The sequence below is a fragment of the Eretmochelys imbricata genome, chromosome 9 (genome assembly GCF_965152235.1).
Source record: "Eretmochelys imbricata isolate rEreImb1 chromosome 9, rEreImb1.hap1, whole genome shotgun sequence".
NCBI classification, from domain to species: Eukaryota; Metazoa; Chordata; order Testudines; family Cheloniidae; genus Eretmochelys; species Eretmochelys imbricata.
The window spans coordinates 62,362,434-62,390,259 of record NC_135580.1 but is presented as its reverse complement, the minus strand read 5'-3'; the positions used below and the strand labels follow the sequence as shown (position 1 = coordinate 62,390,259).

At 55.9% G+C, this 27,826-nt stretch overlaps 1 protein-coding gene across 1 annotated transcript; it reads left to right on the top strand.

The window, feature by feature from the left end:
- KLF8 (KLF transcription factor 8) lies at positions 1-27,271 on the top strand. Its single transcript, XM_077826343.1, has 5 exons — positions 1-573; positions 16,623-17,175; positions 20,427-20,529; positions 20,936-21,078; positions 26,292-27,271. The coding sequence occupies exons 1-5, from the start codon at positions 505-507 to the stop codon at positions 26,471-26,473; spliced, it is 1,050 nt and encodes a 349-aa protein (XP_077682469.1). The 5' UTR covers positions 1-504; the 3' UTR covers positions 26,474-27,271.
- The last annotated feature ends 555 nt before the right edge of the window (positions 27,272-27,826 follow it).

Genomic DNA, 27,826 nt, shown 5'->3' with positions numbered 1-27,826 from the left:
CTAGACACACCAGCAGCAGGCAGCTCTTTATTCAGAGAGAGACTCCTCTGTGGAGGAGCAGAGCTCTCTGACTGCTTCGCGGTTGTGCATCTCCGTGGAAGGCTGAAGGCTTGGGCCTGTGCAGACCCCGACGTGAACGTATATCAATAATAAGGTGCCGCCATTGGCCACATCTCTCCCTTTTTTGTTTTGTTCTTTTTTAATTCCCCTTCCGCGTTCTTCTGTTCACCCGAGAGGCGTGTGGGGAAGAAACTTGGCTGAGGATCTAGGGACCTCGACAGCGTGCTAAGTTGCCAGGTGTACAGGCCGGAGGAGGTGAGGGAGAACGGTGGACCCACCCTGACCGCCAGCCGGCAGAGCCCTGGGTTTTGCAGGGGGACCCCGACTGCACCCACACGGGCTGGTATCCCACCTCCTTTGCCTGCTCCCGGCCGCCAGGAACAGGAGCGTCGTGCAGACCTCGCGCGTGGTGAGGGGCAGCTGTTCGGAGCCCGGCTCAGGAGCATGATCCTCCCCGCAGACAGCATGAGCGCCGTGCAGTACCGGAGGAGCCCACCGCGTGCCGGCTGGGCGGTAAGTGGCTGGCTGCTTCTCTGGTGGGGAGCTGGGATGCTCCCCTTGGGGCAGGCTGCAATGCTGGGGTGGCATTTTCCACTCTTGTACTCTAGGGCTGCATGGCGTAGGCGAGCTACTTTCTGGGGGGGGTCAGGATATCTCCCCAAGCCCTCACGGGGTACATCCCCGATCCTGCCTTTCTCCTTTTTAACAGCCGTTCTCACCCCCCAATTCACACATGCACCAGTCCTGGGCATGGCCCCAGTTCCCCCTCCCCCACTCTGCCATAGCAGCCCTGGAGAGGAGGGGGCACCCACTGGGCCTTAAAGCCATGGGATGGTTGCTCAGCCCTGGAGGGCTCTGAGTCCCTGGTCCCCTTTGGACTCCGAGGGCGGGCGGGTGTGTGCAGAGAGGGGGATGGGTGTGTGCCTGTCTCCTCCCCCAAAGCCGGTGCATGGGAGGCCAAAGCAGAAAGAGTTCCAGCGGGCTGCGAGGCCAGAGGCAGCAGGGTGCACTGCCCCTTTAAGAGGGGGCTGGGACATGGGGGACCTTTAAGGAGCAGATGGGAGAACAATTTGTGGCGTGTGCACTGCCCCTTTAAGGAGGGGAGGAGGAGGAAGGTGTGCCGCACCCACTCGCCTCCCCTGCTCTTGAAGAGCCTGATGCCCTCAGCCGACACTGGGTGGCAGCAGCAGGAGGGAGGACTGGCGGGGAGAAGGGGTGTTTGGGCTGTATTCCAGGTTTCCTTATGGTCCAGGATATGCACACACCTCCCTCTGCGGGGGTCCCCCAGTGTGGATGGGAGATTTGCCTCACGTGGTTATTGTTGCATTCAACATCACGCAGTGGGGGATCTGCTCCCCCTCAGGGTGCTGCCAGTGCCCCTTTGTCTCTTTTCCTTTCCCTTGCCCTCTCCTCTGTTTTCCCCTCTGCATTTTCTTCCCTGCAGCAGCTTCCAGCTCCCACCTCTGGAGGACACCATTCCCCCCACCCCCATTTTCTGTTCCATCTGGCAGTGGAATAGTGAATATTAACGTAGAAGTGTTGTCATTAGGCCTTAAAGATGACACCCCAGTGAGATTAGTAGGGGGCAGGGCTGTTCACCCCTCGGAGTTATTGTTTAAGGCTGTCTGCAGACTCAGGCAGACCTTGTGCCTTTACTTTACATTTGGGCCCCATTTTATTTCTGCAGCCAGGAGGGCTAGAAACATACTTTAAATGAATGCCACAATTCTGCACAGCCTGAATATGCGTCATGCGGGCCACACCAATACTTCATGAGGGCTGGATCTAGCCTGCGGGGCTGCATGTTGGTTGCCCCTGGTGTAGAAAGAGTCAGGGACCTCCCTGCTGCTAAAGCCCTTGGGAAGGAGGGGATAAAAGAGTGTTTCTTTCTCCTGAGTGATGCCTCTAACTGCTCCCAAGAAGCCCTTCTCCGTGCTGCCCCCCAGCTAGACAGGCCAGTCTGGGGAGCCTTGGGAAGGGCCCCACTGGGAGGATACACAAGCAATGCTGGGCTGTTATGTCCCGTCTGTTCTCACTTGTGAGATCACTGAGGATGAGGACAAGGCGAGTGGGATGATCTGGGGTGCCCCTCTGGGACTGGCCATGTGTGAAGTCTTCCGACTTCAGATCTCTCCTCCGCACCAGAGCCCTTCTGGGCTCCGCGCTGAGTCCCCAGCTCCCCCAGAAGCCATCCCCAGCTGCTTTGAGTCCCAAAGAAAGTGTGTCCTTGGCTATGATTTGGTCAAGGATGGGACTGGAGTCTCTCTCCCCATGGTCACTAGAGTTTGTCCTGTTCTGGTTAGGAGGGACGGAGATCCATCGCCAGCTGGTGGGAAATGGGGCCAGGTGTTCCCAGCTGGCAGCAGTGGTGGAGCCCAGGTGGGTGCAGATGGAACTCTGCCTGCCCCTGGGGCAGTGCTGTTTCTCTAGGTCAGAACTTCAGCCAGGGTTGGTATATGGGAAGGCTGAACTGTCTGTGCGCTGGGGAGACATGGAGGGCTCAAGGCTCCAGCGTTGTCACTGAAAGCCTGCCAGGCCTTTCCCATGCCCTCTCCCCAGTTTATCACCTGGCGATCGCCAGGAAAGCTGAGCCTGCTGTGGAGCCGAATGGTTGGTCAGTGCAAAGTTGTTCCCCAAGGCAGAATCCTGAGCCCTTTGCATTCTCGGAGCTACTCCTAATGCTGAATGTCATCCCAATGTGGCCTCCACAGCTTCTCCACCAGAACTCGGCCAGCACCTGATTACATGGAAAGGCAATGTCAGGACAGTGCTAAGAGGACAGGATGAAAATAAACTCCCCTTAAAGCAGTGGGTGCAGCTGTTTGGATACATTTCTCCCTGCCCCCCTTTGTGTTCATCTCTTCTCTGGGGGCCAGGAGCTTTGCATTCATTAGTAACCAAATCTCCCCATGTTGCCTGCAACCCCTGCTGTTCCAATCTCTCCAGGTTCCCATATGCACTTCCCCCTCCACTTATGGTGTCCTCTGCAAATCTGGTTATGGCTGAGTCAAGGAAAACCAGACAAAGAAATCCATAGGGATCTTGGGGCTCTGAGTTCAGCTGATCAGGGACCCCTCAAGTGTCTTTGGCTGGGCTACTAAGAACTAGCAGGAAGCTTCAGGGCTTGAGGACGGAGAAGCTTCCTCTGTAGCTAACAGTGCTGCCCTTTAAATGATCATTCCTGGGCCGTCCGAATTCCAAGGCCATTGAAGGGAATGGGGCAGTTCACAGCTCTCAGAGCTATTGTATCAGGCTCTCAGCAGACATAGGGCATGTCCACACTTAAACCACTGCGCTGCTGTAGACACTCCCAGCAGGAAAGATGGCGGTGGCCTAGTGCTGTCTACACTGGGGTAACTGTGGTGTGGATTTTACACACTCCTGAGTGATGTAGTTGTGCCCACCCCATTTTCTAGTGTAGACCAGGCCTGTGCTAACTCAACTCAAACCAGGTGTAAACTGATTGAACTGTGCCCACATTAGGCGGATGCCGTGGTTAGTCTACGCTTGATTAATCAAAAGGAGTACTTGTGGCACCTTAGAGATTAACCAATTTATTTGAGCATAAGCTTTTGTGAGCTACAGCTCACTTCATCGGATGCATAAAGTGGAAAAAGCAGTGAGGATGTTTTATACACACAGACCATGAAAAAATGGGTGTTTATCACTTCAAAAGGTATCACTTCAAACCCCCCACCCCACTCTCCTGCTGGTAAAAGCCATTTTTTCATGGTCTGTGTGTATAAAACATCCTCACTGCATTTTCCATTTTATGCATCCGATGAAGTGAGCTATAGCTCATGAAAGCTTATGCTCAAATAAATTGGTTAGTCTCTAAGATGCCACAAGTACTCCTTTTCTTTTTGCGAATACAGACTAACACGGGTGCTACTCTGAAACTTGATTAATCAGTGCAGCCTTTGCTGTCTAGACAAGGCCTTACTTACTTTTGTGCAAACTGAAATTCTGGAACATCAGATGAAAACTTGGCAGAGATACTGGGATGGTCAGTCCAACCCCAGAGTTACAAATCCCATCATACTAACCCTAATATGGGGATTTATTCCAGTTTTGCTAACCATAGCTACATAGTGTCTCCCTACATTTCCCCTGCAGTTTCAATTGGATATGGGATTGTAGGGTAATTGCTAGGATCATCTGGGTAGGTTTTACTTAACTCCCTGCCATTGCAGGGGCCTTGGCATTGGTGCACATTGGTCCCTCCTGTTTTCTGCCCATGGGCTGCAGTACTTCGGCTGAATTCTGGGTGTTGGGCTTGACGTGATATACAGTGGGTCAGACTGGATGATCTGACGCGCTCTGTTCTGGCACTTCCTGTCCTGAACTCTTGTGGAATGTTGCTGTTGAACAGTGGCCACGTTTCACTCCAGTGGTGGCTGCATCTCTGTGTGGAAGGGCCCTTGGGGATGAGCACTATAGAAATGTAAGCTTCTGTGGCTTTGAGTGTGATTCCTGAATCTCTGCTGGATACCAGCGAGAGGGAACGTGGGGAATGAGGCTGTTGCAGGCTGTGCGAATCCTATGTCTGATAGGGTCTTTTGGGGTGCAGTATGTTTGTTTGTTTTTTCCCGCTTGGTGCTGTCTGTGTGTGGGGGTTTGTGAGGGAGGAGAAAGGTGATGCTGAAGCAGACTGGAGAGACAATTCCATTCCATGGGCCTCATCTCTTGCTTTAGGAAGGAGCCAGGGCTTTGAAGTGCATGGGTGTGGGACAGTAGGTTTGGCTCTGTGTCAGGTCTGGTGTAGTCTTCTCTGCTGTGCATGGATCCGCCTTCTGTGTCCCTGAGGAAATAGTGAGAACGAGCTAGGAAACTCTCACCTGGGCTGAGCTCGGATACCTCAGCAATGAGCGTGTTATAAATACGCTGCTAGGGTTCTGCAGACTGGATTTCAAGCCCCGCGTTGATGCTCAGGAGCTGTGGTGTGTTTATGCCGAGTCTGTGGAATACTTTGGTGCGAAATGCTGGTCCTCCCAGTGCTGTTAGCCTCTAATATAAAGAGCTTTGCTGTATCTTGGCTTGTAGTTTCCTGGCATCTCCATCTCTGCTGATCCCTGGGATCTGAGAGCGCTCGCAATGTTTCCTCCTTTGGAGCCACTTCTGAATGCAACCCTTCGCTTGGTCCCCATGACCTTTGACCCTTGGTGCTGGGAGTCTGGGATCTCCTTGCTGTGAGGCCCCATTGCCCATCTTGGAAGCTGGGGTGACAGTTAGCCCCACGGTAAGGTCACTGAAGCTGGTTGGAAGGCTGGACTGGGCTGCTAGTTTGCTACCAACTGTTGTAGCACATCTTGTGGGGACCCTTCTAGATGGGTTTTCTATGGGGTCTCTGTATCTTGCCCGTGGGATCAATGTGCTCTGTTGGCTTTGTCCACACTAAGCGTCTGTGCTCCGAATGTTTGTTGGCTGCTGCATGATATAGTGCACTGTGAGGCACTGCTGAAAGGGACAGCTGGAGCCCGGCCCCCTGGAATCAAAGGGCCACATGGCAATGCACTGAGGCAGCACTACAGCAGGATGGCATGGTGTTGACCACACAGGGATTTCCAGACCCTCTTCTTGCCAGGTGAACTCCTGCTCGCAGGACACAAGCCTGGCTGGCAGCCCTTTGCATCGCCCCCCTCTGTACCTCCCGGCTTCTCCATGAGGGAGCGGGTCTGGGGTCTGTTGCTGTTCATTTGCGACTCTGATCGAACATTAAAAGCAGCTCCCCCCTCACTCATTTGAGGGGCATTGGGCTCCCCGTTCACACTGTCCCGGGGAGGTTGAGGCAGGTTTGTAGGTACTCCTGGAGGTCACCTCCTTCAAAGGAGCCTGCTGGGTTCCTAACCTGGGGCTCGAGGACAGGTTCCCAATCCTCCATTTCTGGGGCTGTGGGGACACAGCTTGCTCAGTAGCGGGCAGAGGACTGTTATAATAAGCCTGTGTTGTCTAGGAATTCATAGTTCTGTTCCACAGCCTCCCAGGGCCACATGCTGTGACTAATTGGTAGCAACTGTGATGCTCCAACAGCACAGACTACTACCCGTTGAGCTCATGGAGAATCTCCTTTTGCTGATAATATATAGGGACTATGACACACACTCAGGCAGTTCTGACTGCACCAAACACAGCCTGGCAATTTGGGTCAATAACCAGGGAATGGTATTCCTAAATCAGAGGCCCCCAGGGGAGGGCTGCAGGATTCCTATGCTGCTTTGGAGTCCCCTAGTGGTTAAAGACTGATGATCTCTGGCACATGCATCCCACTTGCTGGTTGAAAGCTACAGCTCCTTGTAGCCCATGGCAACTTCCTGTCTAACCCCTCTCCTGCTGCGCTGAGCTGCAGGAGGGGATGGTGCTCGTGGCTAATGATTTCAGAGCTAGCTGACAGAGGCTGCTGTTCCCCGGCTATGCATGCACAGCCATTCTGGCTGGATTTCCAGGTGATTACAAGGAAATGCCAAACCAGCATATCTTGGTTCTTGAACATCCCTTAATCCCCACAGGGATCTGTGCACCACGAGGCAGTGAATAGCTCTGCCTTAACTGGAGAGCACATGCTCTTTTGGGGGCTCAATTCAGCTTCCTTTGACATCCATGCCCAATCTCCTGTTGACTCAAGTGGTAGCCGGTTGGGGCCCTCACGCCTTTTTTTTTTCTTTTTTTCTTCCCCTTCTTAAGGTACGTGGTTTAAAAAAAAATAAAAAAATCTTCCTTCAGTAAACTCCAGAGTGGGGTCTGAACCCTCCTGCTTTAAAGCATAACCATGGGGGCTGGGAGGAAATATCATGTAGGGGCATGTTCTCCCATAACTGTCTCTTGTGGGGGTATCTTGCACATCTCTCTGAAGCATCCATTGGAATGCGTCCGATGAAGTGAGCTGCAGCTCACAAAAGCTCATGCTCAAATACCTTTGTTAGTCTCTAAGGTGCCACAAGTACTCCCGTTCTTTTTGCGAATACAGACTAACACAGCTGCTACTCTGAAACCTGTCAGAGACAGGATACGGGGCTGGGTGGACTCACTGGTCTGATCCAGTCTGGTACTTCCTATGCTCCTGGTATTCCTGCTAACAGATTAGATGATTTGTAACAAAATAGCTTTAACCATGGATTTCCTTTTAATGGCTGAGGCAGCTGGCTTCAATTTCAACCCATCAGGCACTTTGGAACAGGGCTGGTCAGTTTCACGTTTCGTCTCCAGTCTGTTTCCCTCTGACCGTAGCCCAAAGCTTCGATATTTGGAATCCCAGCCAGGGAATTTTTAAATTCACTCACTGCTCAAGGGGAAAGAAATACCCTTAGAACTGAAACTCACAAAATCCTATCCACATATGTTTGTGTTAAGTAAGCTTCCTAAGCGTTAACAGCTCATGCGTATGGGGCCTTGAAAGGCTCTGCTCCTGCCAACTTCCTTTGGCGTAGGTAGGTTTGCTCTGTGCTTAGATTCTGCCTGGGTCGAACAGAACCAGCCTGCCTCTGCCCGTTTGCCCAAGACTCAATCCGTAAATCCTCACACACCCCTTGTCCCCACTACTCTTTGTATATTTCATGCTGCTTCCTCCCAGCCCCTGACCATGCAGAAATACCACAAGACAGGCTGGGCTTGTGAGACTTCCAGCCTGGCTCTGCAGGCCCAAATCATTGGGGGCGTCTCTGGATCCTTTCAATGGTGGCCCCTTGCTGTTCCCACTGAGAGATGGCCTGCATTGGCCATGTGCTGTCCCTGGTGGCCCAGAGCAGTAATGCCCGATTGACCATAACAGCTTGCTTCCACTCTTGGACCCAGCCCCTGTTCTCTTTAGCTTGGAGGCTGGTGGGGGTGATGCACTGAGCCTCTGGCGGTAGAGGGGGCAGAGAGCAGCATGGGGCAGGTTGCTCAGTGATGTGCAGAGCAGCGTGGGCAGGAAGGAGTTAACAGGGAGGGGACAGGGGGTGCTCTGTGGAATCCTGCCTTGGTGTCTGGTTTTGGAGAAGGGTGTGAAGCAAAAGGCCTGACAGCAACTGTCGTGGATGGTTTTGTCAGAGACACCTGCACTGCACAGAGTGGGACTGACAGGAGAGGCAGGGCTGGCCAGGAGATAAAAGGCTTGGGGATAGGTGGGGGGCCTGGATCAAAGAGAAATCTGTGCTCTGCCTGGCTGGAGGGGCCTGGGTGTGGAAAACAGATGGGAAGGGAAGCAGAGGGATGGCTGAAGGAGGCCATAAATCTCAAGGGGTGTTGGATGGGCTGTGGTGGAGAAGGGCTCTGGGGGTGGATCAGCCAGGCTGTAGACTGTGGGGTGGGTGGCTTGCACCCGGAGGCTTCTAACCCCCCTGGGATTCAAGCCCAGCTCTGTCTATAACTGTTGGGGGGCAGGCAGGGCCTGCAGAGCACAGCTAATCCCTGGCCTGGCTGACGCCCTGAGCAGAGCCTGGGGCTGCACATAGCCGGTGGGGCTAAGGTGGCTGCCACAGGGAGCGGGGAGGGGGAAGGAAGGCAGCCAGGCAGGCTCTCAACAGGATCTCTGTGTGGGTGGCTCCGCTCAGGGAGTGACAGCCGTGGGTTGGGCCCGTCTCAGCTTGCCTGCCAAGGGAAGGATTTGTTTTGTCACCAGGCTGGCTGCAAGGGCTTGGGCCGCAGCCAGGCAGCACATCAGAGCCACCCAGGACAGTGCACCTATCCAGAGCAGCGGCCTATATGGCGAGGGTCCTGGGCGCGCGGAGATGACTGGGGGAGGGCAGTTCATGCACATGAGGTCAGGGCTGGGTTAGGGTGTGAGTCTGACCATCTCCTCCCAGCATGCCCCCACCCCCTGTTTGGGCTCTGAGGAGAGGGTTGCGTCTGAGCCCCTGGCTTCCCCAGCCATGCCTCTCCCAGCCACGCCGGCAGCCTTTTGTAAGCATCCTGCAAAGGCTCCTGCTCCTCCCCCTACTTGGGCATCAGCCGCCAGCACTCCTGGGCTCCATGCCAGGTGGTGCCAACTTCTGCTGCCACTGAGTCCCTGCTGCTTCCTAGTGCTCAGCCAAGCTGGGGGTAAAACCGGCTCCATCCTGGGCTCCCAGTCCAGCCTCCTGGCTGCAGACCTCTTCTTCCCTGGGACAATGACCTCCCCTCACAACCCAGCCACCTTCTAGTGCAACTCACCCCTGTGCCTGAAGGGTTAATGTGCCTGAGGTTAACCCTCTCCCAGATCCCTGGCATCCTCTCCCAGTCCCCATCCTGCTGGCCAAGGGCTGGGTGGGATTCTCTTGTGTTCCTCAGCAGCCTGGAAAGCGATAGGGAATGCGCCCCCAAGGAGATGCTCAGCACAGCTTTGCCTAGATAGTGAACTCCTACCTCTCCCCATTCCCCTCTTGCCAACTGGACCCACCCACTATGGAGGACATCTCTGTGCCACGTAGCCAGGCTGTGGTGCCCCCTCACAGCCCCAGAGGAGCGCAGTGCTGACTTCCCCACTGAATCTTGTGGGGGAGAGGTATGGGCACCCCCTAGTGAGCAGGGAGGGGATATCGCTGCTCACCCCCTGCTCTTGTATCTCCTGTGGGAGGGGCAGCTAGTGTCCCCCTCACAGGAGTCCAATTGGCCTGGGCGGGAGCCCTCGTCCTCTCTCATAGCAGCACCCCCTCGCAGCCAGGGATGGGCAAATGTTCTGCAAGCTCCATGAGGGTCGTCTCCTCGGGGGCTGTGGGCCAACCCCACCTGGCCCATCTCTTGGGCCTGCAGGGACAATAAACCGACCCAGCGCTCTCCCCAGCCGCCTCTCTTGGTCCATGCGCAGGCTGCAGGCCCCAGCTGGTTCGTCTTGTACTCGAAGCCAGTGTGCCCAGCCTGGGGATGCTGTGGCTGCCTTGCTAACGATCAGAAGGGGTTGGCAACCCTGGTCTGTCGGGGGGCCCCTTTGGAAGCTGACAAGTAAATGTTTATGGGAGCCTCAGAATAGAGCCCAGGGTTCTGAGCCCAGCTCCACCATGGTCCACCCAGGAACCCCCTGCTTGCTGCCAGGGGGCAGCTGAGTACCCCACTACTTCACCCATGCTGCTCTGGGCTGTGATTGGCCGTGTCTTTTAACCTTTGGGCTGGGGACGGGATTCCCCCCCCCCCCCCCCCCGCAGCGCTAAGGTGTAACCACAGGGCCAAAAAGGTGGGTGGCTTGGTGGGGCTGGGAGGGAAGAGTTGGATCTGCCCCAGTGACCTCTGGCCGTTCTGCAGGGGCATGGAGTTTGGACATATGAGCTGCTCCCTGGGCGCACAGCCGTGATCTAGTTCTCATAGCAACCCGCAGGCCTGTTCCATGCCTTGGGGGTGTGCTGGGGGGTGCTTTTTGTTCCTTCTCTCCCTCCCACTCCCTCCCCATCCCCCAGTGGAGGCTCAGCATGCGTGAGCTCCATCTGCTGCCTCTCCCCAGCCCAGGCCCTGCACTGGAGCACAGTGCCCTGGGCGGGCTGGCATCCAGAGCCAGTGGGGCAGGGGTCTGGCTGCATAGGAGTGGGGCTGGTGTTTGTATGACGCAGGACTCCCCCTGCCCGCCGTTGCCCCGAAGGTGCACACACAGCCATCTCCCCCTTGCTCGAGGCCTGCACTACAGTCTGAGGTGGTGGGTCAGTGCCCTGGCTTTCTGCCTTCAGAGATCAAGGCTCACATCCTCGCTGAGGTCCTGCATGAGATCCACCATGGTAGCCTCATCACAGTCCCTGCAAAGCCATTCTGCAGGCTGGCTCCCTTCCCCAGTTCTGATCCAGGGGCTTGGGTGTGGAATGGCAGTGGTGCTGGTCTGGAGTGAGCTGCGTAGGGGTCAGGACTGGACCTGCACTCACAACCAGCAAGTCTAGATCAAGTAGCAACAAAGAGCGAGGTGTGGGGAGCCCAGGACTCCTAGATGCGGGGCTGTGGGTTGGTTGATGGGCAGCAGAGAGCTGTGTGCAGGGAGCCCAGGGCAACCGGGGTGAGATGGGAGTGGGGGCTGTGGGTTGGGATTGAGGGGCAGCGGACAGCAGTGTTAGGCGAAGAAGCACAGGACTGGACTAGTAAGGTGTGATACAGGTTAGGACTAAGGTTCATTAGGAGACCTTGCACATTCTTAAGGCCCAGCAATGCAGGTACCAGCCTGCAATGAGATGAACCACGCCAGCCGCACTCACGGCACAGAAATGCCCTGATCAGGATGCTTCTGGGGCTCTGCTAGCATCATACCATGTTAGCCATGGAAATCTACTAGCAGGCCCTGGTCTTCAGTAGCCTCTTTCTGGCTCAGAGCCAGGGCACCCAGCTCTTCGGGCAAGCTTCCAGCACCTGGACTTGCAGCACCTGACCTGGGTCAGGCAGAGAATACGTTCCCCTGGCTACTGTCAGGGCTGGTTCAGACTGCACTCGGTTGGGGGGCATTGCTGGGCAAAGGGAAGGGGAGGGGCTGCTCTTTCAAAAGTGAATGCAGCAGTGCTGGTGAAAGGCCCCCGGCTGCCAGCGCTGGAGCCCTCTGTATCCCCAGAAGGGGGACAGGCTCGGGGATGCCGGCTCCTCCCTGCCCACCCTGATCTAGAGGGGAGCTCCATCTCCAGGGTGTCACCATGCCTCTGCTGAGGCTGCCAATAGATTGTGATGTTCAGGGGGAGGCGGGTTAGTACCAATTATTTAATGTTCCCTATGGCATCAAATCTCAGCGCCCCCTTCTTGAGTCACCTCCTCCAAGTCCTGGTGACTCCCTCCTCCCTAGTGTCAAGCCATTCTGTGCCACCTCCCAGCTGAGCGGGGGTTGTCTCCATCTCCCTCCCCCTCCCAGCGTTTCCCTTTCCCGCTTCCCTCTGCTTCTTCCTCTGCCAAAGGGCTGGGAGTGAGTTGCTGGATGGAGGAGCCTTGATCTGTGCCCCACATTACTGCTGCTATCCCAAATCTGTCAATGCTTTGGGGAGGGAGTGCGTCCATCCATACAGAGGATTTACTGAGCGTAATCCCTCTGCCAAGCTTCCCCCCTCACCCCGCCCCTGACCCACTCTCGCTGAACAGGACCAGACGGCACATCAGAAATCAAGGGGAAAGTGTCCTGAGGACTGGGCTTCTGGGATGTCTGCTGTTTTGGGCGGGGCGGGGCTGTGGTTAGGGCCCAGGCTGGAAGCGGGAAGGCCCGGACTGTATTCCCAGATCTGCCCTGGAGTCACTGTGTTGACCTTGGCTGGTCAGTCACACCTCTGTGCCTTGGTAAACTATGTGTGTAAAAGGTGGATGGGGTGTGTCAGTGTGGAGAGGGGCGGGTCAATGAGCGCTTATGGGGAGAGCTCTCCTCCAATGGAAGTGCCGGGTATTTCCATGTCACTGCATAGGGAATCATGGGATTAGATTGCTCTGTGGAAACATTACCTCCATTTCTAGCTGAGGGCCTCAAAGCATTTCCCAAATGTTAATTAAACTTCATGCCACCTCCTGACAGGCAGCTGAATATCACCTGACCCATGTTGGGGAAACTGAGGCACAGAGTGAGTCACACAGTGACTGAGGCAGGGATAGAACCCAGGAGTCCTGACTCCAAGCTCATCTGCAGCAACCAGCAAGTAATACCACCTCCCTCTCCCCTGCTGGCTTGAACTGGGAGCAGTGTGACTCCACGGATGTGGTGGCTGGGCCTGGGAGCCCTCATCCATGGTGTTACACTCCTTCTTGAATGCTGTCAGTATGTTCCTGCATTCTTTACAGGCTGCCCCAGAGCCTCAGGGCTCTGCGGCCTGATCCTGGAAGGTGCTGAGTGTTTCTTCCTGCCATTCAAGTCAGTGGGAGTTGAGAATGCTCAGCCCTTGAGAGACCAATAGCGAGGTGTCTACAATTTTGCATCCCGTTTTCTATCTTGGGCAGAAGCAGGTAGACCTGGGTGCCATGCCAGTGGGGCTCAGGAGAGTCCCATAGCACAAGATCTTCCATCCCCCTCATTAAAGAGGGTAGCTGGAGTCCAGTTCCCAGGCTACCCTTACCCATGGGCAGCCAGCACTGTGATGACCTAGTGCAATCCTTAGCCCACACATGGCATGTTGGCGTTGCACATTGGCCCCAAGCTGGTGTCAATGAATGCTCCAGTCAGAAGCGACATCTTACTCAGTGTCTCTGCTCCCCGGGTCTCTCTGTCGCTCCCTGTCCTCCCAAGGGGCTGCCCCATCAGCTTGGCATGGCAGGAGATGACATTTCTAACCACCAGGCCTGGGATCAGAAAATCCACTCAGCTTCTCTGCCGTACGGCGAGCTGGGAGCTGCGATCGGCTGCAATGGTGTTGATGATACACGAGGTTGACTAGAATGCAGGCCGCCGTCTTGGCTTTGCCGGGCGAACAGGAATAGCAACTTGTTTGTGTCAGAAGCAGATCTGACTCAAGGAGCGAATGATTCTCTGACGCGAGCTGCCCTTTAAACAAAATCCACACACGTGCTAGCCTTACTCCTGCAGCATTACATAACCCACAGGCTGATGGCTGAAGGTCACTGGGAGTGGAAGGTGTCCAAATAGCGCTCGGCAATCACACCTAGAACGTTCCAGGGAGCAGCTTGTGGGGAACTGAAAAATCACCCTTTTCTTGTCCTACTCATCAAATAGCTAAGCACTAAGCTAGGCAGCCTCTTCTGGATGCTTACGGCACAAGATGCCGCTATGTAGAGGTGTTCAGTGCAGCACTCAACCCAAGTCTAGCTCGTCAGTGTCAGTCACTCCAGTGGCTAACTCAGCACGGAAGGGATGACTTACTGATTGAACTGCTGTGTTTCCCTTCAAGGGTCGGTTCAGATCCAGGCAGAGTCAAGTCAGCCAAACTAAACTTCCCAGGTGCATCAGTGGCATTCCACCACATTTTGCTGGGTTGGGTGGAATTTTTTCAGATGAGACCTTTGTCACCCGGGTCCTTTCCGCTTTGCATGATATTCAGAATTCCCTGGCCCTTTGTGGTTGCCCCTATATCCTTTGTAACATACTCCTGTTCTCTCGTTTCATCTCTTTGTGCTGTGTTTTCATTGGCCGCTACTCTCAACCCCTGAAGTGGCTGCATTTGCTGCCTGTGTATAGTGAGGCCTTTTGGGATGAGAGGTTGTGACAGACATGGCGATTTCCTGTAGTATCCTTGGAAAAACCTTATTGAATTAAGTTTAAGTATCTTTGGAGTCTGTTCTAGTAGTTGTAACGGTTAAGTATTATTATGGGCCTGGATGATCCAAGGACTATACTGAACAATGTGGCAGACACAAATGGTCTTTGGGGACAATATATGTGAAGTGGTTTTGCTGGGAAATTTGTAGAGGGATATGAATGCAATTCCCTACTCCCAGTTATGCACAAACCCAGTCTTTTGCAGTGGGTGGACCTCTGTCTGCTGATCACCTGTTACATGAGGCCAAGATCAAAGGACAGACTGAACTGTTCTGATTCTGATTGAGGACTGTTGTACACTTGTAACCACAGGAAAGACCTTGTGGTGGGGGGTTTGGAGGGCTGATTCCTACCAGAGCCCTCCTTGGAGTTGGGAGTGAGCTCTGGTAAGCAGGTGTGTAAGTTTGTTTACTGTTTTTAAGACATGGTCTCTGTGATGCTTTTACCTTAAGAATAAATGTGCTTGCCTAGAGCTGCATGGTAGCTTGTGATTGCTGGCAATTCCAGCTCTTCGGAGAGCAAGCACAGAGCAGACGCTGGCATGTTCAGGCAGTCTGGCTTGCTCAGAATATCTCAGTGCAGGCAGGGAGCTGTGCAGCCTGGAAAACCCTAGCCAGGAGGAAGCGAGATGCAGGTCTGTACCCAAGATTGGGGACGGCTGAGGAACCTAACAGGTGCAGTTGCCCTGGATTGTGACAGAAGCATTGTGTAAGATGAGCTGATTGCATGTTGCAGCATGTGGGAGTCTCCCTACTGGAGAGAGTCATGGAGCCATCCCCACGCCCTGCAGCAGGCCTAGCCGGGGAACCAGGCTGCACTGGTGGGTGGGCGGGGAGTCTCATTTTCTAATTGACTTTGGTCAGGGTGTCCAGCACATTGATTTCAAAGGCCAGGGCTTCGGAGCTGCCTGGAGCTGTGCTTCCTCCCTTCCCCACCCCACCCCTCCTCGTCTGCTCTAGAGTGGCAGGGGAGGGAGGGTTTGGCTGTGGATTGAAGTCATCCCTCTTCTCCTTCCCCCCTCTTTTCTCCCCACACCAGGAAGCTCGGTAAAGTGGTACCCCGGGGCAGCATCCATGGGGTGTTTGTCGGGTGTTTTAGCAAGTGCCCCACTTTGAAGCAATGGGAGCGAGAGAGAATCGTTGACTCAGACCGGGAGCCTAAAGCCTAGTGGCCCTCTGCCAGCTCTGTGTGGCTGCTCCACCCGGCTGGCTCCGGGTCCCGATGCTTAGGTTCCAAATGGCTCATCCCATGACCCAGATTCACTCCTTGTCTCCCCTCCCACCGAATCTGGGCTCTCTTCCCTGCATGCACACAGGCACACATGCAGTGAATGACTCTTGCCTCCCATCCCCTGGCTGAGGGGATGCCAGACCGGCTGGGTGCATTGGAAGGATCATTCCATTGGAACTGGCGGGGCAGGGGTTCTTTCTTTTTAAAAATGAAATGCAGAAAAAGCCAGAATAGGAATTTCTCAAGCTTACCCCATGAACGCTGCTGTTTCTCATGCCGCGTTCCCGAGGGAGGATGTTGGTGGGCGTGCGGGTAATGCTAGCCTTCTGGAAGCGCAAGGGTTAATGCAAGGGTTCTTCCACGCACACCATGGCACGTCTGGGGCTACGGTGTAACACGGCAGGGTGAATGTCTCCGGCATCTGCTCTCCCTTCTAATCCAGTGTAGTGCTTAGCGGTGTGATGCCCATGCCCACAGCATGGTCTGAGCACAGGACTGGGAGCCAGGACTCCGGCGCTCCCTCCCAGCTTTGCCAGTGATTCACTGTGAGCAATGGGAAACCTGCTCTCCCCCTTTGTGCCTCAATTTCCTTATCTCGAAGACGGGAGTGATGGCCCCTGCCTCCCCAGGTGCTCCAATGCTGTGGAGAGCATGGCCATAGCAGTACCTGGACAGATGGGCGTTGAGAGGCTGAGCTCTGTTGTGCGTCTGATGGCTGCAGTCCAGCTCCCTCCTGTCCCCTGTGTAGTGAGTCTGTGCCAGGGGGAGACGCTAGCAATCTGCCAGCAAAATGACCTGGAAGAAGTGGTTGGTTCCAGCTACCTCACCCTTCCCTCCCCCACCACAGAGCCAGTACCCTGTGTGTCTCTATCCATGACTAGCTACAGTGCTGGGATGCGTTTCTTGAGAGCCCCTTGACCCTGCTGCATGGAGCTTATGTCATGCTGGGCAGTGTGGCCCAGTGGGTGGGGAACTAGGTTGGGAATCTGGACATTTGGGTTCAGTTCCTAGATCTGCTGGGTGATCTTGGGAAAGTCACTTCCCCCTTTCTGTGCCTCAATTTCCCCATGAGTAAAATGGGGGACACTGGTATTTCCCTCCCTCCCAGGGTGTGGGGCAGTTTCCCCCTTCCCAGTTGCTGTAGTGCCTCCCAGTGGAGGGCTTGGGAAGTGCCATGTGCTGGCCTCACTCAGTCCACGCCCCGGTGCCCTCATTGTTGGTTTCTTGTCTCTCCCAGGCTGCAGGCTCAGTCCAGAGTAAGGTGCTGCCCAAGATGAGCTCCTCATCACTGCTGGAGGACAGCTCCATAGAGCCCCCGGTGCTGCTGACTGACATAAAGACGGAGCCTCCTGAAGAGCTGCTGGCCAGCGACTGCAACCAGCCCCAGGCCGAGCCCGTGGACCTGTCACTCAACAAGCCCAAGGTGTCTCTTCAGTCCTCCACCCTGCTGCCCTCCTCCATCAGGTCCTCGCCCATGCTGGTGGCACCACCCATCCAGGCCCCTGTGGTCTCCATGTCACCCACGGGGCTGGGCTCTTCGTCCGCCATCCCCGCCGTGCTGTCCCCTGGCTCCATCCTGGCCTCCACGCAGGGCAGCGGGGGCCAGCAGATCCTGCACGTCATCCACACAATCCCCTCGGTCAACCTGCCCAGCAAGATGGGCAATCTACAGACCATCCCAGTGGTGGTGCAGTCCCTGCCCGTGGTCTACACTACCATGCCCACAGACGGAGTCACCGCCGCCATCACCGTGCCCCTCATCGGCGGTGATGGCAAGAACGCCGGATCTGGTAAGGGCTCACTTCCCTTCCCCAGGGCTGTGGGTTGGGATTGAGGAGTGTTGGCAGGATTTGAGGAGCATCGGCAGAGATCAGTGGGTAGGGGAGCCCAGAGCAGGAACCACTGGGAGATGGGGGAGCGGGGTTGTGGGTCAGGCTTGGGGAACCCAGGGCTGGACTAGCAGAGTGAAGCAGTAGCTTGGGATTTGAGGGATATTGGCAGAGCCGTGGAGGGATCCCAGAACTGGCCCAGCCATGGACAGATTGGGCCATGGAGACTGGACCCCTGGAGATGGGATCCTTCCTGGTTAGGGCTGAAGCACGTCAGCTGGGGGCATCGTGGGGGAAGATTGCCCTGCCGCTGACCCACTTCCGTGGCAGAGCTGTCCATCTGGTACCTTTCACCAGGGCTAGCGTCATAAGGCAGCAGCCAAGCCAGGGCTTCATAAGGTCCTGTTGGCTCCGCTCCCAGAGCGTGATGAAGCCCATCTGTCTGGGTGTGGGAGGAAGCCTGGCGTGCCGGCACTGCTGCAATGGGCAGGCATCATGTGGTGCCCAGCGGGCAAATGCCTTGCCTCCTTCCTTCGCCTGTAGGTGCATGATGCTGCATGACGCTCCCCTGACCCCAAGTGGCCAGTTGTGGTAGTGGTAGGTGGGCGGTCCCTTCTCCACGGGCTCCGAGTTCAAACCCAGCAAGAGGGAGCAGGACTAGGTGTCTAACTCCATGTTCCAGCCGGGCTTGCGTCAGCCCTGCCGTGTGCTCAGTCACTTCCCGGGAAATGCAGCATGTGCTTTGGAAGGCGAGGCCCGGCCTGGCGATCGGAAAGGCTGTTGGGTGTCCCAGCTGCACTAGCATAGTCGGGATCTGCTCTGCTGGCCCGTCTCTGACCAGAGCCCATGGTGTCTGTGAGAGTCCCATCGCTGATTCCCCCTGCCAGCAGGCCGTGGGCTCGGAGCCTGTGTCCCCCAGCTGCTCTCTCCAAGGCAGTTGGGATTTCCCCCAGTGTATTCTGGATCTCTTCTTCCCCTCCCCCTGCCATTCCCCTTTCCCAGCCTCATTCCCTCCACTGGTCCCGCAGCTCCCTCTCCATATGCCCTAGCCCTGCACCATGTGGGGTGCCAATGGTTCTGCACCGAATCTCCCCCACCCTCTGCACCATCGCCCTGCACCCACAGCATGTGTGCCCGGGAGCCCACCCCTGAGAAGGTGCAGCCACATCAGACCCTGCCTACTGATGTGGGGGTGGGAGGGGGTTTCTCCCTAAAGGCCTGGCTCAGCTGGCCTCCTCCCTGTTCTTTGGGAGCTCTGGCTGCCTGGGAGCTGCTCTCTGGGGGTATGGGGCGGCACTCAGCACCTGGCGCTGGCAGTTCAGTGTGCCCGGGACTGATGGGACTGGTCAAGGGGGGCTCCAGAGGGGGCTCCCCAGTTGCAGGAGAGGGGTGGGTTTGTAGCCACGCTTTCACAGGTGGTCCCTGACTCTAGTTGCCTCAGTGCGTGGGAGCTTGGCTTGGGGCCCCTTAGCCTGTCCAACAGGGCCCTGTGAAACCGGATACCCAAAATTCAGGACCACCTGGGTAGGATGGAGGGGAGGTGCTGAATGGGCTATTTCTTGGCTAAGTGTGTTGGGGGCAGGGTGGTGGTCCTGTTTGGGGGAGATGGGGAGGGAGGGGAGTTTTCCCAGTTGGGAGATGAACATGATTCCTACTGGAGCTGGAGGAAGGGAGTTTCCCTGCTCTGTGTGTACGCTGGGGGTGGGGTTGGGCGGGGTCCCAGCTCTGTGTTTGGGGGATGGGTGCGATTCCTGTCAGAGGCTTGGGAGGGGTCCCAGCTCTCTGTGTGTTTGGGGGTGGGTTTGATTCTCGGCTGGCTGATCAGCACTGGTAGGCGCTGGGTGGTTCCCGGCTGTGGGGAGGGGATCAGCCACCCCTCACAACTGCCTGGCAGGCCCCACTCCACCCTCTCTGTTCCAGTTTTCATGCTGCACCCATCACCTTGGGCTCAGTGCCTGTTTCTTTCCCACACTGCCCAGAGCTGCATGGCAGAGCTGGGATTCCTGCCCGGGGCAGGCGGGCCCCCCAGTGCTGGGGAGCTGCCTGGCTCCACAGTCGAGTGGCTGTGAGTCAGTCAGCCGTGGGAGGAGGCTGTCTGTCTGCCCTCCATCCTGGGGAGTGGGGTAAGGGGGGGTTTGGCAGGCTGCCTTCTCCCTCACCACAGGGTGGGGTCTTGACCTCCCCTCCCAGGCCCCCCCTGCGGCCGGCTCCAAGGCTGCTCTGGTTCCAGTTAGACTGGCTCCCCCCACTCCCAGCGCTTCCTGCCTCCCATCCGGTGAGCAGAGAACTCCCAGGCGCTTCCTGTCGGAGGCCCTGGCTGGTTCCCCTCTGGCCGGGGACACGTGTGGAAGTTGGGGGGCGGGAGTAGCTGAAATGAACCAGGAGCGGGGGGAGGGGGAGCTCTTTCTGATGGCTGCACCTATGCTCCAGTGCCTTGCCCAGGGGGTGGGGAGGGGACGAGGTGGTGGGGCTGGGCCTGGGTCTTGGGGTTTGGGTCTGGATCCCATGGATGGGCCGGGGAACTGTTGGGCCCCATCCCTGCCCAGGCTGCCAACCCCCTCCCCCAACCCCATCAGCTGTACCAGGTGTCCCGCTCTGGGGTGCGAGCCGGTCCCTGTCCAGCTCTGTGACCGACTCCTGTGCTGGGCGTGTCGAAGGCCCCGCTGCCCCTCAGAGCATGGGTAGGCCTGTCTCAGCCCATTCTGAGTGACTGGTGGGGGCTGAGATGCTGCCAACCCCCTGCTGGCTTGGGGCGCTGCTTCCCGCTAGACAGATTAGCAGGTTTTTCCCCGGAGCTGGGCTCTGGGGCTGGGTGAAGTGCTGTGGGCTCAGGCTGGAAACCTTCCCCACCACTCCAATGCCCTGTCTGTCCAGTCCTCCGCACCCCATCCAGTGCCATCCCCCCGCTGTGCCAGGCAGCTCCCTTGTGCTGCTGGCTCATGTCCCTGTGACTGGGCAAGGGGCAGGAGAGGTGGATTGAGAGGGGACTCAGGGCTCCAGTGCTGGGGCGGCCAATGTTACAGACAGCTCTGGGCAGGGGTGAGGTGACCAATCCCTGCAGCCCAGGAGAAGGACCCTGTGGGTTCTAGGTCAGCAGAGGGAGTGTTATCCCATGGTGCAGTGGCTTTGATCCCTGGGCAGAGCTGGGGACAGAGCAAGGGGATGTGGCTCTGGGGCTGTCTCCGGTTTCAGTGGGTCTCTTTCCTCCCCAGTGAAAATTGACCCCAGCTCCATGTACCCCCTGGAGATGAACAGTGACAGCGAGGACAGCGTCACGGAGAGCAGCTCAGCCCCCTTCCAGGACCTGCAGAGAGAGTGAGTGCCAGCCACACTGCCCTGGTCTATGGCTGGGGTGGGCCCACTTCTTGGTGATAGAGCTGGGATTGGCACCTGCGTAGTACGGGGCTGGGGGCGGAGGAAGCAAGGCTTGCCTATTGGGTCTGTCCAGCAGGGGAGGGAGTATCGGCTTCCCCTCCCCCACGTTCATGAGGCTGCACAAAGCTGCTTCATAAATGACTGCCCAGGGCACTGGCATGGTGCTACCCATTGTGGGGGTGGAATCCGGCTGTGGTAGGTAAGACCATCCCTGGGGTGGAGCTATGGTTCCCTGGTTGCTGCGAGTCAGGCGTAGTCTGCTGCGAGGGGCTGTGCCAGCCCAGAGGGAGAGGGTGGGGCCCCCAGGAACCAGCGCTGTGTGACACTGCTGTCTCCCCCTGCCCAGGTCGCGGTCGCCGGTGGCCCGGATGCAGCGGGCCGAGTCCCCCGACTTGAAGAAGAGGCGGATTCACCAGTGTGACTTCGAGGGCTGCAACAAGGTGTACACGAAAAGCTCCCACCTCAAAGCACACAGGAGGATACATACAGGTAGGGCTCGGTGGGGCAGCCTGTGCCATGCTGCTGCCAGCCCAGCGTGGCTATGCTCCAGAGCCGTCCCACCGCCCAGCCGGGGGACCTCGGTGCTGCGGGGGGGAATCTCCCACGGGCCCATCGCCCCCCCACGGCCTTTCTGCTCACCATAGCAGAGACCAAGGCATGGCTGGGCCGTGGACACTGAGGTCCCCTTACTACTAGGGACAGGATAAGGTCAGCAGGGCAGAACCTTGCCCTGCCAGGGCCCGTGCTGATCTTGCTCTGTGGAGGGGCTGCTCCAGGGCTGACCTTGCACCAGCTCTGAACTGGCTCCAGTACAATCCGTGAGTGGCAGTGCCTGATGGATGAGATTCCCTGCCTTACCTGGTTTCTGGGTACCAGCACGAAGGTAACTGCACTGGGAGCTGGTGTGTCCCTTCCTACACAGTGCATTTGGGCTGAGATCCCCAGAGGAGGCAGAGGGCGGGCAGTGCTGTGGGGTAACAGGGAACACACAACCCAGTTTGGCTGACTTTTGTTCACCTTGGTTTAACTCCAATGGCTAGTGAACCATTTTGTGAGCTCTCCAGCCTCAGAGACAGCACAGCTGAGACCCCCACCAAGTCCTCCCACAAAACCAGAGGTGCCCTAGTTCAGCATTCCTGGGACTCTGTGATCATGCCCTGCATTTCCAAGACCCTGTCCATCCTGTGGTCTGGCAGGAAGGGCCTCTGAGCTTATCTCCACCTTGGCTTCATGCCTCTCTGTGCCCAGCTCAGTGGGCGCAGGGCCGTGCCCTGCAGCCGGGAGAGCCCAAATGCCCAGTGACTCCAGTCCAGGGTTCTCAGTTTGGAAAGCTGTGAGCCATGTGCAACCTACTCCAGGCTGCGTTGAAGGGGGCTTTTTAATTAGAGGGAAATTCCAGCTGCCAGCCCTCAGGGTTAATTGCGAAGGGAGCCATGCTGCTCCGGGCTCACAACCTGCCCACAATCTGCACAGGCCCTGACTCTCTCTGCGTATGGTACTGTCCTTGCTCTGCTTGCATGGGTGTGTAGTTCTCAGATAACCACCAGGGGGCAGACGTCTGCCTTCTGGACACAGCTTCCAAGTGCTGGGTTGTCTGTGAAAGCCTTTACAATTGGATTTGAATGTGTGGCCTTGAGAGCTGGGGGGCCAGGGGAGGAGATTCATATCCCCTGCGGGCAAGAGGAGTTTTGTGACTGGGTGCCATGGGCTTCCAGATGAGCTGCTGGAGTGGGCTAACTGGGACATATGGCATGTCATACTGGAGGGATATTGTCCTGGATCCTCTAAGGCATTTAGGCACCTAACTCCAATCGGAATCAATGCCTTTGAGGATCAGGACCATTAGCCCTTTGAGACTAAGAAGGGGATTTATTTTTGCTGACCATGATCCCCTAGGCTGTTCCCTGCTCTGCTTCATGGGGGAGGGCTTTTGTCCTCCTCTAACACACATGTGTTTGACTGAGAATGCAGTGCTGTCCCTCCCGGCTGCTGCGTCTGGCCCCACCCGGCGAGGCCGTAATGTATAGGCCTGCGTACAGTGCAGCACGAGGAGTCACGGCCTCTCCATCCCCTCCCCTTGAGGGGATCAGCTCAGGATGGAGGCTGTTAAATGCACTTCTCCCTGGGCTGCAGAAATCAGGGGCTGTTGAGCCATCCATCCATCTCTTTGCCTTGCCCCCATCTCAGGGCAGCGCCCCCCACAGTCCAGCAGCTGACCCCTGCAAACAGGAAAGCCTGCATACTCTCTGAAGGGGGGGATGGATTTCCCCCCTCTGAATTAGTTGTTCAGTAGGATCAAGGGGTCCCCCAAACTCTGAAGGGGGTTTTATGGGTGTAACTGAAGGCAGGATTGGGACCCTATCCCGTAATCCATGAGGTGCACGGATGAAAGATCCATTCCTTTAGAGAGCCATTGGGAACACTGCATTATAATAATAGAATCGTACAATATTAGGGTTGGAAGAGACCTCAGGAGGTCATCTAGTCCAATCCCCTGCTTAAAGCAGGACCAACCCCAACTAAATCATCCCAGCCAGGGCTTTGTCAAGCCAGGCCTTAAAAACCTCTAAGGATGGAAATTCCACCTCCTCCCTAGGTAACCCATTCCAGTGCTTCACCACCCTCCTAGTGGAATAGTGTTTCCGAATATCCAACCTAGACCTCCCCCCACTGCAACTTGAGACCATTGCTGCTTGTTCTGTCATCTGCCACCACTGAGAACAGCCTAGCTCCATCCTCTTTGGAACCCCCCTTCAGGTAATTGAAGGCTGCTATCAAATCCCCCCCTCACTCTTCTCTTCTGCAGACTAAATAACCCCAGTTCCCTCAGCCTCTCCTCATAAGTCATGTGCCCTAGTCCCCTAATCATTTTCATTGCCCTCTGCTGGACTCTCTCCAATTTGTCCACGTCCCTTCTGTAGTGGGGGGACCAAAACTGGACGCAATACTCCAGGTGTCGCCTCACCAGTGCCGAATAAAGGGGAATAATCACTTCCCTCAATCTGCTGGCAATGCTCCTACTAATACAGCCCAATATGCCATTGGCCTTCTTGGCAACCAGGGCACACTGCTGACTCATATCCAGCTTTTTGTCCACTGTAACCCCTAAGTCCTTTCCTGCAGAACTGCTGCTTAGTCAGCTGGTCCCCAGCCTGTAGCATGGGATTCTTCCGTCCTAAGTGCAGGACTCTGCACTTGTCCTTGTTGAACCTCATCAGATTTCTTTTGGCCCAATCCTCTAATTTGTCGAGGTCACTCTGGACCCTAGCCCTACCCTTCAGCATATCTACTTCTCCCCCCAGCTTAGTGTCATCTGTGAACTTGCTGAGGGTGCAGATCATTGGTAAAGATGATGAACAAAATCGGCCCCAGGACCGACCCCTGGGGCACTCCACTTGATACCAGCTGCCAACTAGACATCGAGCCATTGATCACTACCTATTGAGCCCGACAATCTAGCCAGCTTTCTATCCACCTTATAGTCCATTCATCCAGTGCATACTTTTTTAACTTGCTGGCAACAATACTGTAGGAGACCATATCAAAAGCTTTGCTAAAGTCAAGATATATCACGTCCACCGCTTTCACCATATGCACAGAGCCAGTTATCTCATCATAGAAGGCAATCAGGTTGGTCAGGCATGACTTGCTCTTGGTGAATCCATGTTGACTGTTCCTGATTTTCCTCTCCTCCAATAATCTGTCTGACCACGAGATGGCGCCATTACTCCACACAAATCCACCTGAAGCTGATGAGGCCGTTTGAGCCAAGACTTAGAAAGCCGGCCCGCTCCCAGTCAGACTGAGGCAGGGATTGCACTGCTTGATCCTTTCTGTCTTTGGTATTTCTCTGGTCCACATCACCGCAGCATCTGACCAGCTGACAATCTTTTACAGCATCCAAGTGCTGTAGGGCAGTGTTGTTATCCCCATTGTACAGCTGGGGAAATTGAGGCACAGAGTGGCTAAGAGACTTACCCACGGTCACACAGGAAGTCAGTGGCAGAGCAGGGAATTGAATCTGGCTGGGCCACAGCCCAGGCTAGTGCCAATCTTCCTCTCCATCTTCTAATGACACTCTCTGCAGCCGCTCTCCGACTGAACCTACTTCAGCGAAGGCAGGCAGAATGCGAGTGTAGCTCTCCTAAAACCAACAGGGAGAGCTGTGGGATAGAGGGAAGGGATGGAGTCTAACCTGAATAGACAGTGCCATGGGGCGTGTGAAGTAGAGAACTTTCCTGCGTTGGCCAAGGAATGGCTAATCAGCAGGCCTCTTCTGTCACGGGTTTCTCTGGCCCTAATAAGCACATGGCTCTGCAGTATAGTTGCTAAAATGGCAAAACCTGACATTCCAGTTGCTCTGCTCCGTGCATTATCTTCCTAGTGAACTGAGTCCAGTTCTAGGTCTCTGTCCAAACAGCCATAGCCACTTGGGTGCGATTACATCTATGGATCATGCCAAGTGTTTTAGCAAACAATGTATTTTGAACTTTGTGGGGAATTCTGAAAGCATTCCTTGGCACTGTTTCTTTTTCATGTCCCCCTGCCTGAGAGCTGCTTTGTCTCACTATTGTGAGCCCAGCTGGAGAGAGAGAAAACAAATTCAGTTATAAACCTCCTAAAATAATCGAAAATATCCATTTCTATACAAAAGGATGTCGCCCTGCTCTCCAGCCTACCCCCATTTCATATCATGGGAGAGGGGCTTTGAACAGCACTCGGATGCTCTGAAATGCTTGCGTGGCATGCGCATAACCCCTGCAGCCAAGGGGCATTTAACTATTGCTCCCACCTTTGCCCTGCTAGCCTAACAACACTCATAGCAGCATCCTCTTACCCACCCACACAGGTATCCTAGCAACCCAGGCCAGTATCCTAGCCACCCCTCCAGTATCCTAGCAACTCCTCCAGCCCCCAGTCTCATGGAGGCTCCTCCCCCTCTCCCTTATGCCAGCAATAATAACAACCCTCTGCAGGGGTACATGGCTCCTTCACGCCAGGATTGCCTAGGTCTTGACAGAGCCTCCTGGTGTCTCAGATAGCTCTTCAGGTTTAGACTCGAGCTGGCAGACCTACAGCATGAGGTGATGGAAATGCCAGCCCAGAGGCGTTCCAAGAGGGTTATAGCAGTTTTTGTTGTGGATTGATTTTTATGTTGTTACATCTGCTTAGCGTCAATGACTAAATACCATTTTGGAGAAGGGAAGTTTTTGTTAAAGGTTCAACAGCCTCCCACCTTCCACCAAGCCACACCATGCTCCGATTGCTTCTACCTCCCTGAGGTCTTCCAACAGAGCCAGGAGAGAGCAGACATTCCTAGTGCTTCCTGTGGGGGGCGGGGGGAAAGAGGCAGGGCCTGTGTCCTCACCATGTGACTGTGCAGCAAGGATGGAGCCCTGATCTAGGTAAATGCCTGTGGGTAAATGCTACTGTAATGCACCTAATAAATAACTGAGATCAGGCATTATTACTAATTAAGAGCCTACGGGCCTTAATATCTGATCTTGGTTAAGGCTTGTAGGTACTGCTGTGATGCCCCTTGTAAGTAATAATGCCTGATCTCTGCTGACAGCCATAGGTGATACCATAATGCACCTAATAGATACTGCCTAATTTGGACGGAGGCCAGTGGGTGCTGCCATAATAGGTAGAAGTTTGATGTGTGCCCAAGCACTGAGCTGTCCCCTCTGCTCCCTGTGCAGGAGAGAAGCCGTACAAATGCACCTGGGAAGGCTGCACCTGGAAGTTTGCCCGCTCTGACGAGCTCACCCGGCATTTCCGCAAGCACACAGGCATCAAGCCCTTTCGCTGCTCGGACTGTGACCGCAGCTTCTCGCGCTCGGACCACCTGGCCCTGCACCGCCGGCGGCACATCATGATGTAAGGGGAGGGCCTCCGGCTCCTCCACTGCCCCCCGCCTGCCCACCCCCGCCTCACCAGCCACAGCGGAGAAACTGCGAGACGGGAGGCACCGTCCCCAGCTTGATTCAGCCTGGCAGCAGGCTGGATGCCAGCTTGGCACCTGTGGCTGCCCACACCTGAGAAAGCAGACCTCCTACCACACACATGAGAGCTAGAATGAGGCTCTGGAGAGATGCCCTGCTCCTTCTCTTCTGTTCTCCTCCCCTTCCTTCAGTGGCTGGAAAGCCCCAGGATTCCTCGAAATGGCATCCAGCTCTTCATCTGGCTTTGATTTTTTTTTTTTTTTGCACATTGCCTTCCCCTCCTGGGTCAGGAAACACCGTGGGTGTCCAGCACATGCGTGCACAGCCCCAGCACGACCCTGGCCTGGGGGAGTGAATCAGACTGGCCGGACGGCGTCGCTGCAGGCAGAAGGCTGCTGCTGGGGGTTGGATTGGGGGTTTGGCTCACGGCGAGGGGCTGGCCATCTCCTACCCACGGGCTGATGCAATAGGGCTCCGTTCCTGTGAAGCTGGCACTGCCATCTCTCCTGTTCCACGACACATCAAACGTGGCTTGTCCTAGCTGATCCCTTGCACTCCCTGAGGTACTGCTGGCATTGGAGAGCGCGCCTGGCCTTGGCTTGATCTCTGTCTTTCATGAGCACATGGGCAACTGGCCGTTAGCGAAGAGGCCTCATTACTTGAGGACAAGGGGCTCGTGGTGTTACCTGAGGAGGGAGGGCCCGAGGAACAAAGAAAAGGGAAAACTTTGCGGAACACGGAACTGTGATGATTTTATCTGATTTTAGGGGGGGGTGGGTTGGGGACCCTGAATTCTGCCCACGCTGCAGGGCCAAGGAATAGGACAGTAGATATGTTTCTAACTTAAACCTAGCAGCCTGGACACGGACTGTTGCATTTTTCTATTGCTCGTCTGGCCTGCAGAGGCTGAGCCGGCCCCGTGCTGTGCGTGGACTCATGGGGCTCTGTACTGGATCGTTTTGGACTTGATCTTGGGGGGGCTGCGGGGCTGGAAATACACACGTCCGTGCACAGTTGATATATATATATATATTTTTTTTTAAGAATTGCTTTTCCCCTTCCCTTCTGCAGGGGCGGAGCTAAGAACCTGCTGCTTTTCCAGATGCGCCTTTTTGTGTCTGCATCTTTCTCTCTGGTGGATTTGAGTTTGGCAAATGCAGGGATGGAGTGCGCCTGCCAGACAGCCTCTGTGCCGCCCACGGGAGAGGGGGCGAGTGCAGTGGCTGGAATTGGTGGGGGGAGGGAGATGGGAAGGAGAAGATCGTCAAGATGAGGCAAACCGGATCCTCGTC

Excerpts from the sequence above, each read along its gene's own strand:
- KLF8 (XM_077826343.1), top strand. The coding sequence starts at position 505 with ATGATCCTCCCCGCAGACAGCATGAGCGCCGTGCAGTACCGGAGGAGC. Across the intron at positions 17,176-20,426 it reads TGGCAAGAACGCCGGATCTG|TGAAAATTGACCCCAGCTCC; the intron begins GTAAGGGCTCAC and ends TTTCCTCCCCAG. Across the intron at positions 21,079-26,291 it reads ACACAGGAGGATACATACAG|GAGAGAAGCCGTACAAATGC; the intron begins GTAGGGCTCGGT and ends CTCCCTGTGCAG.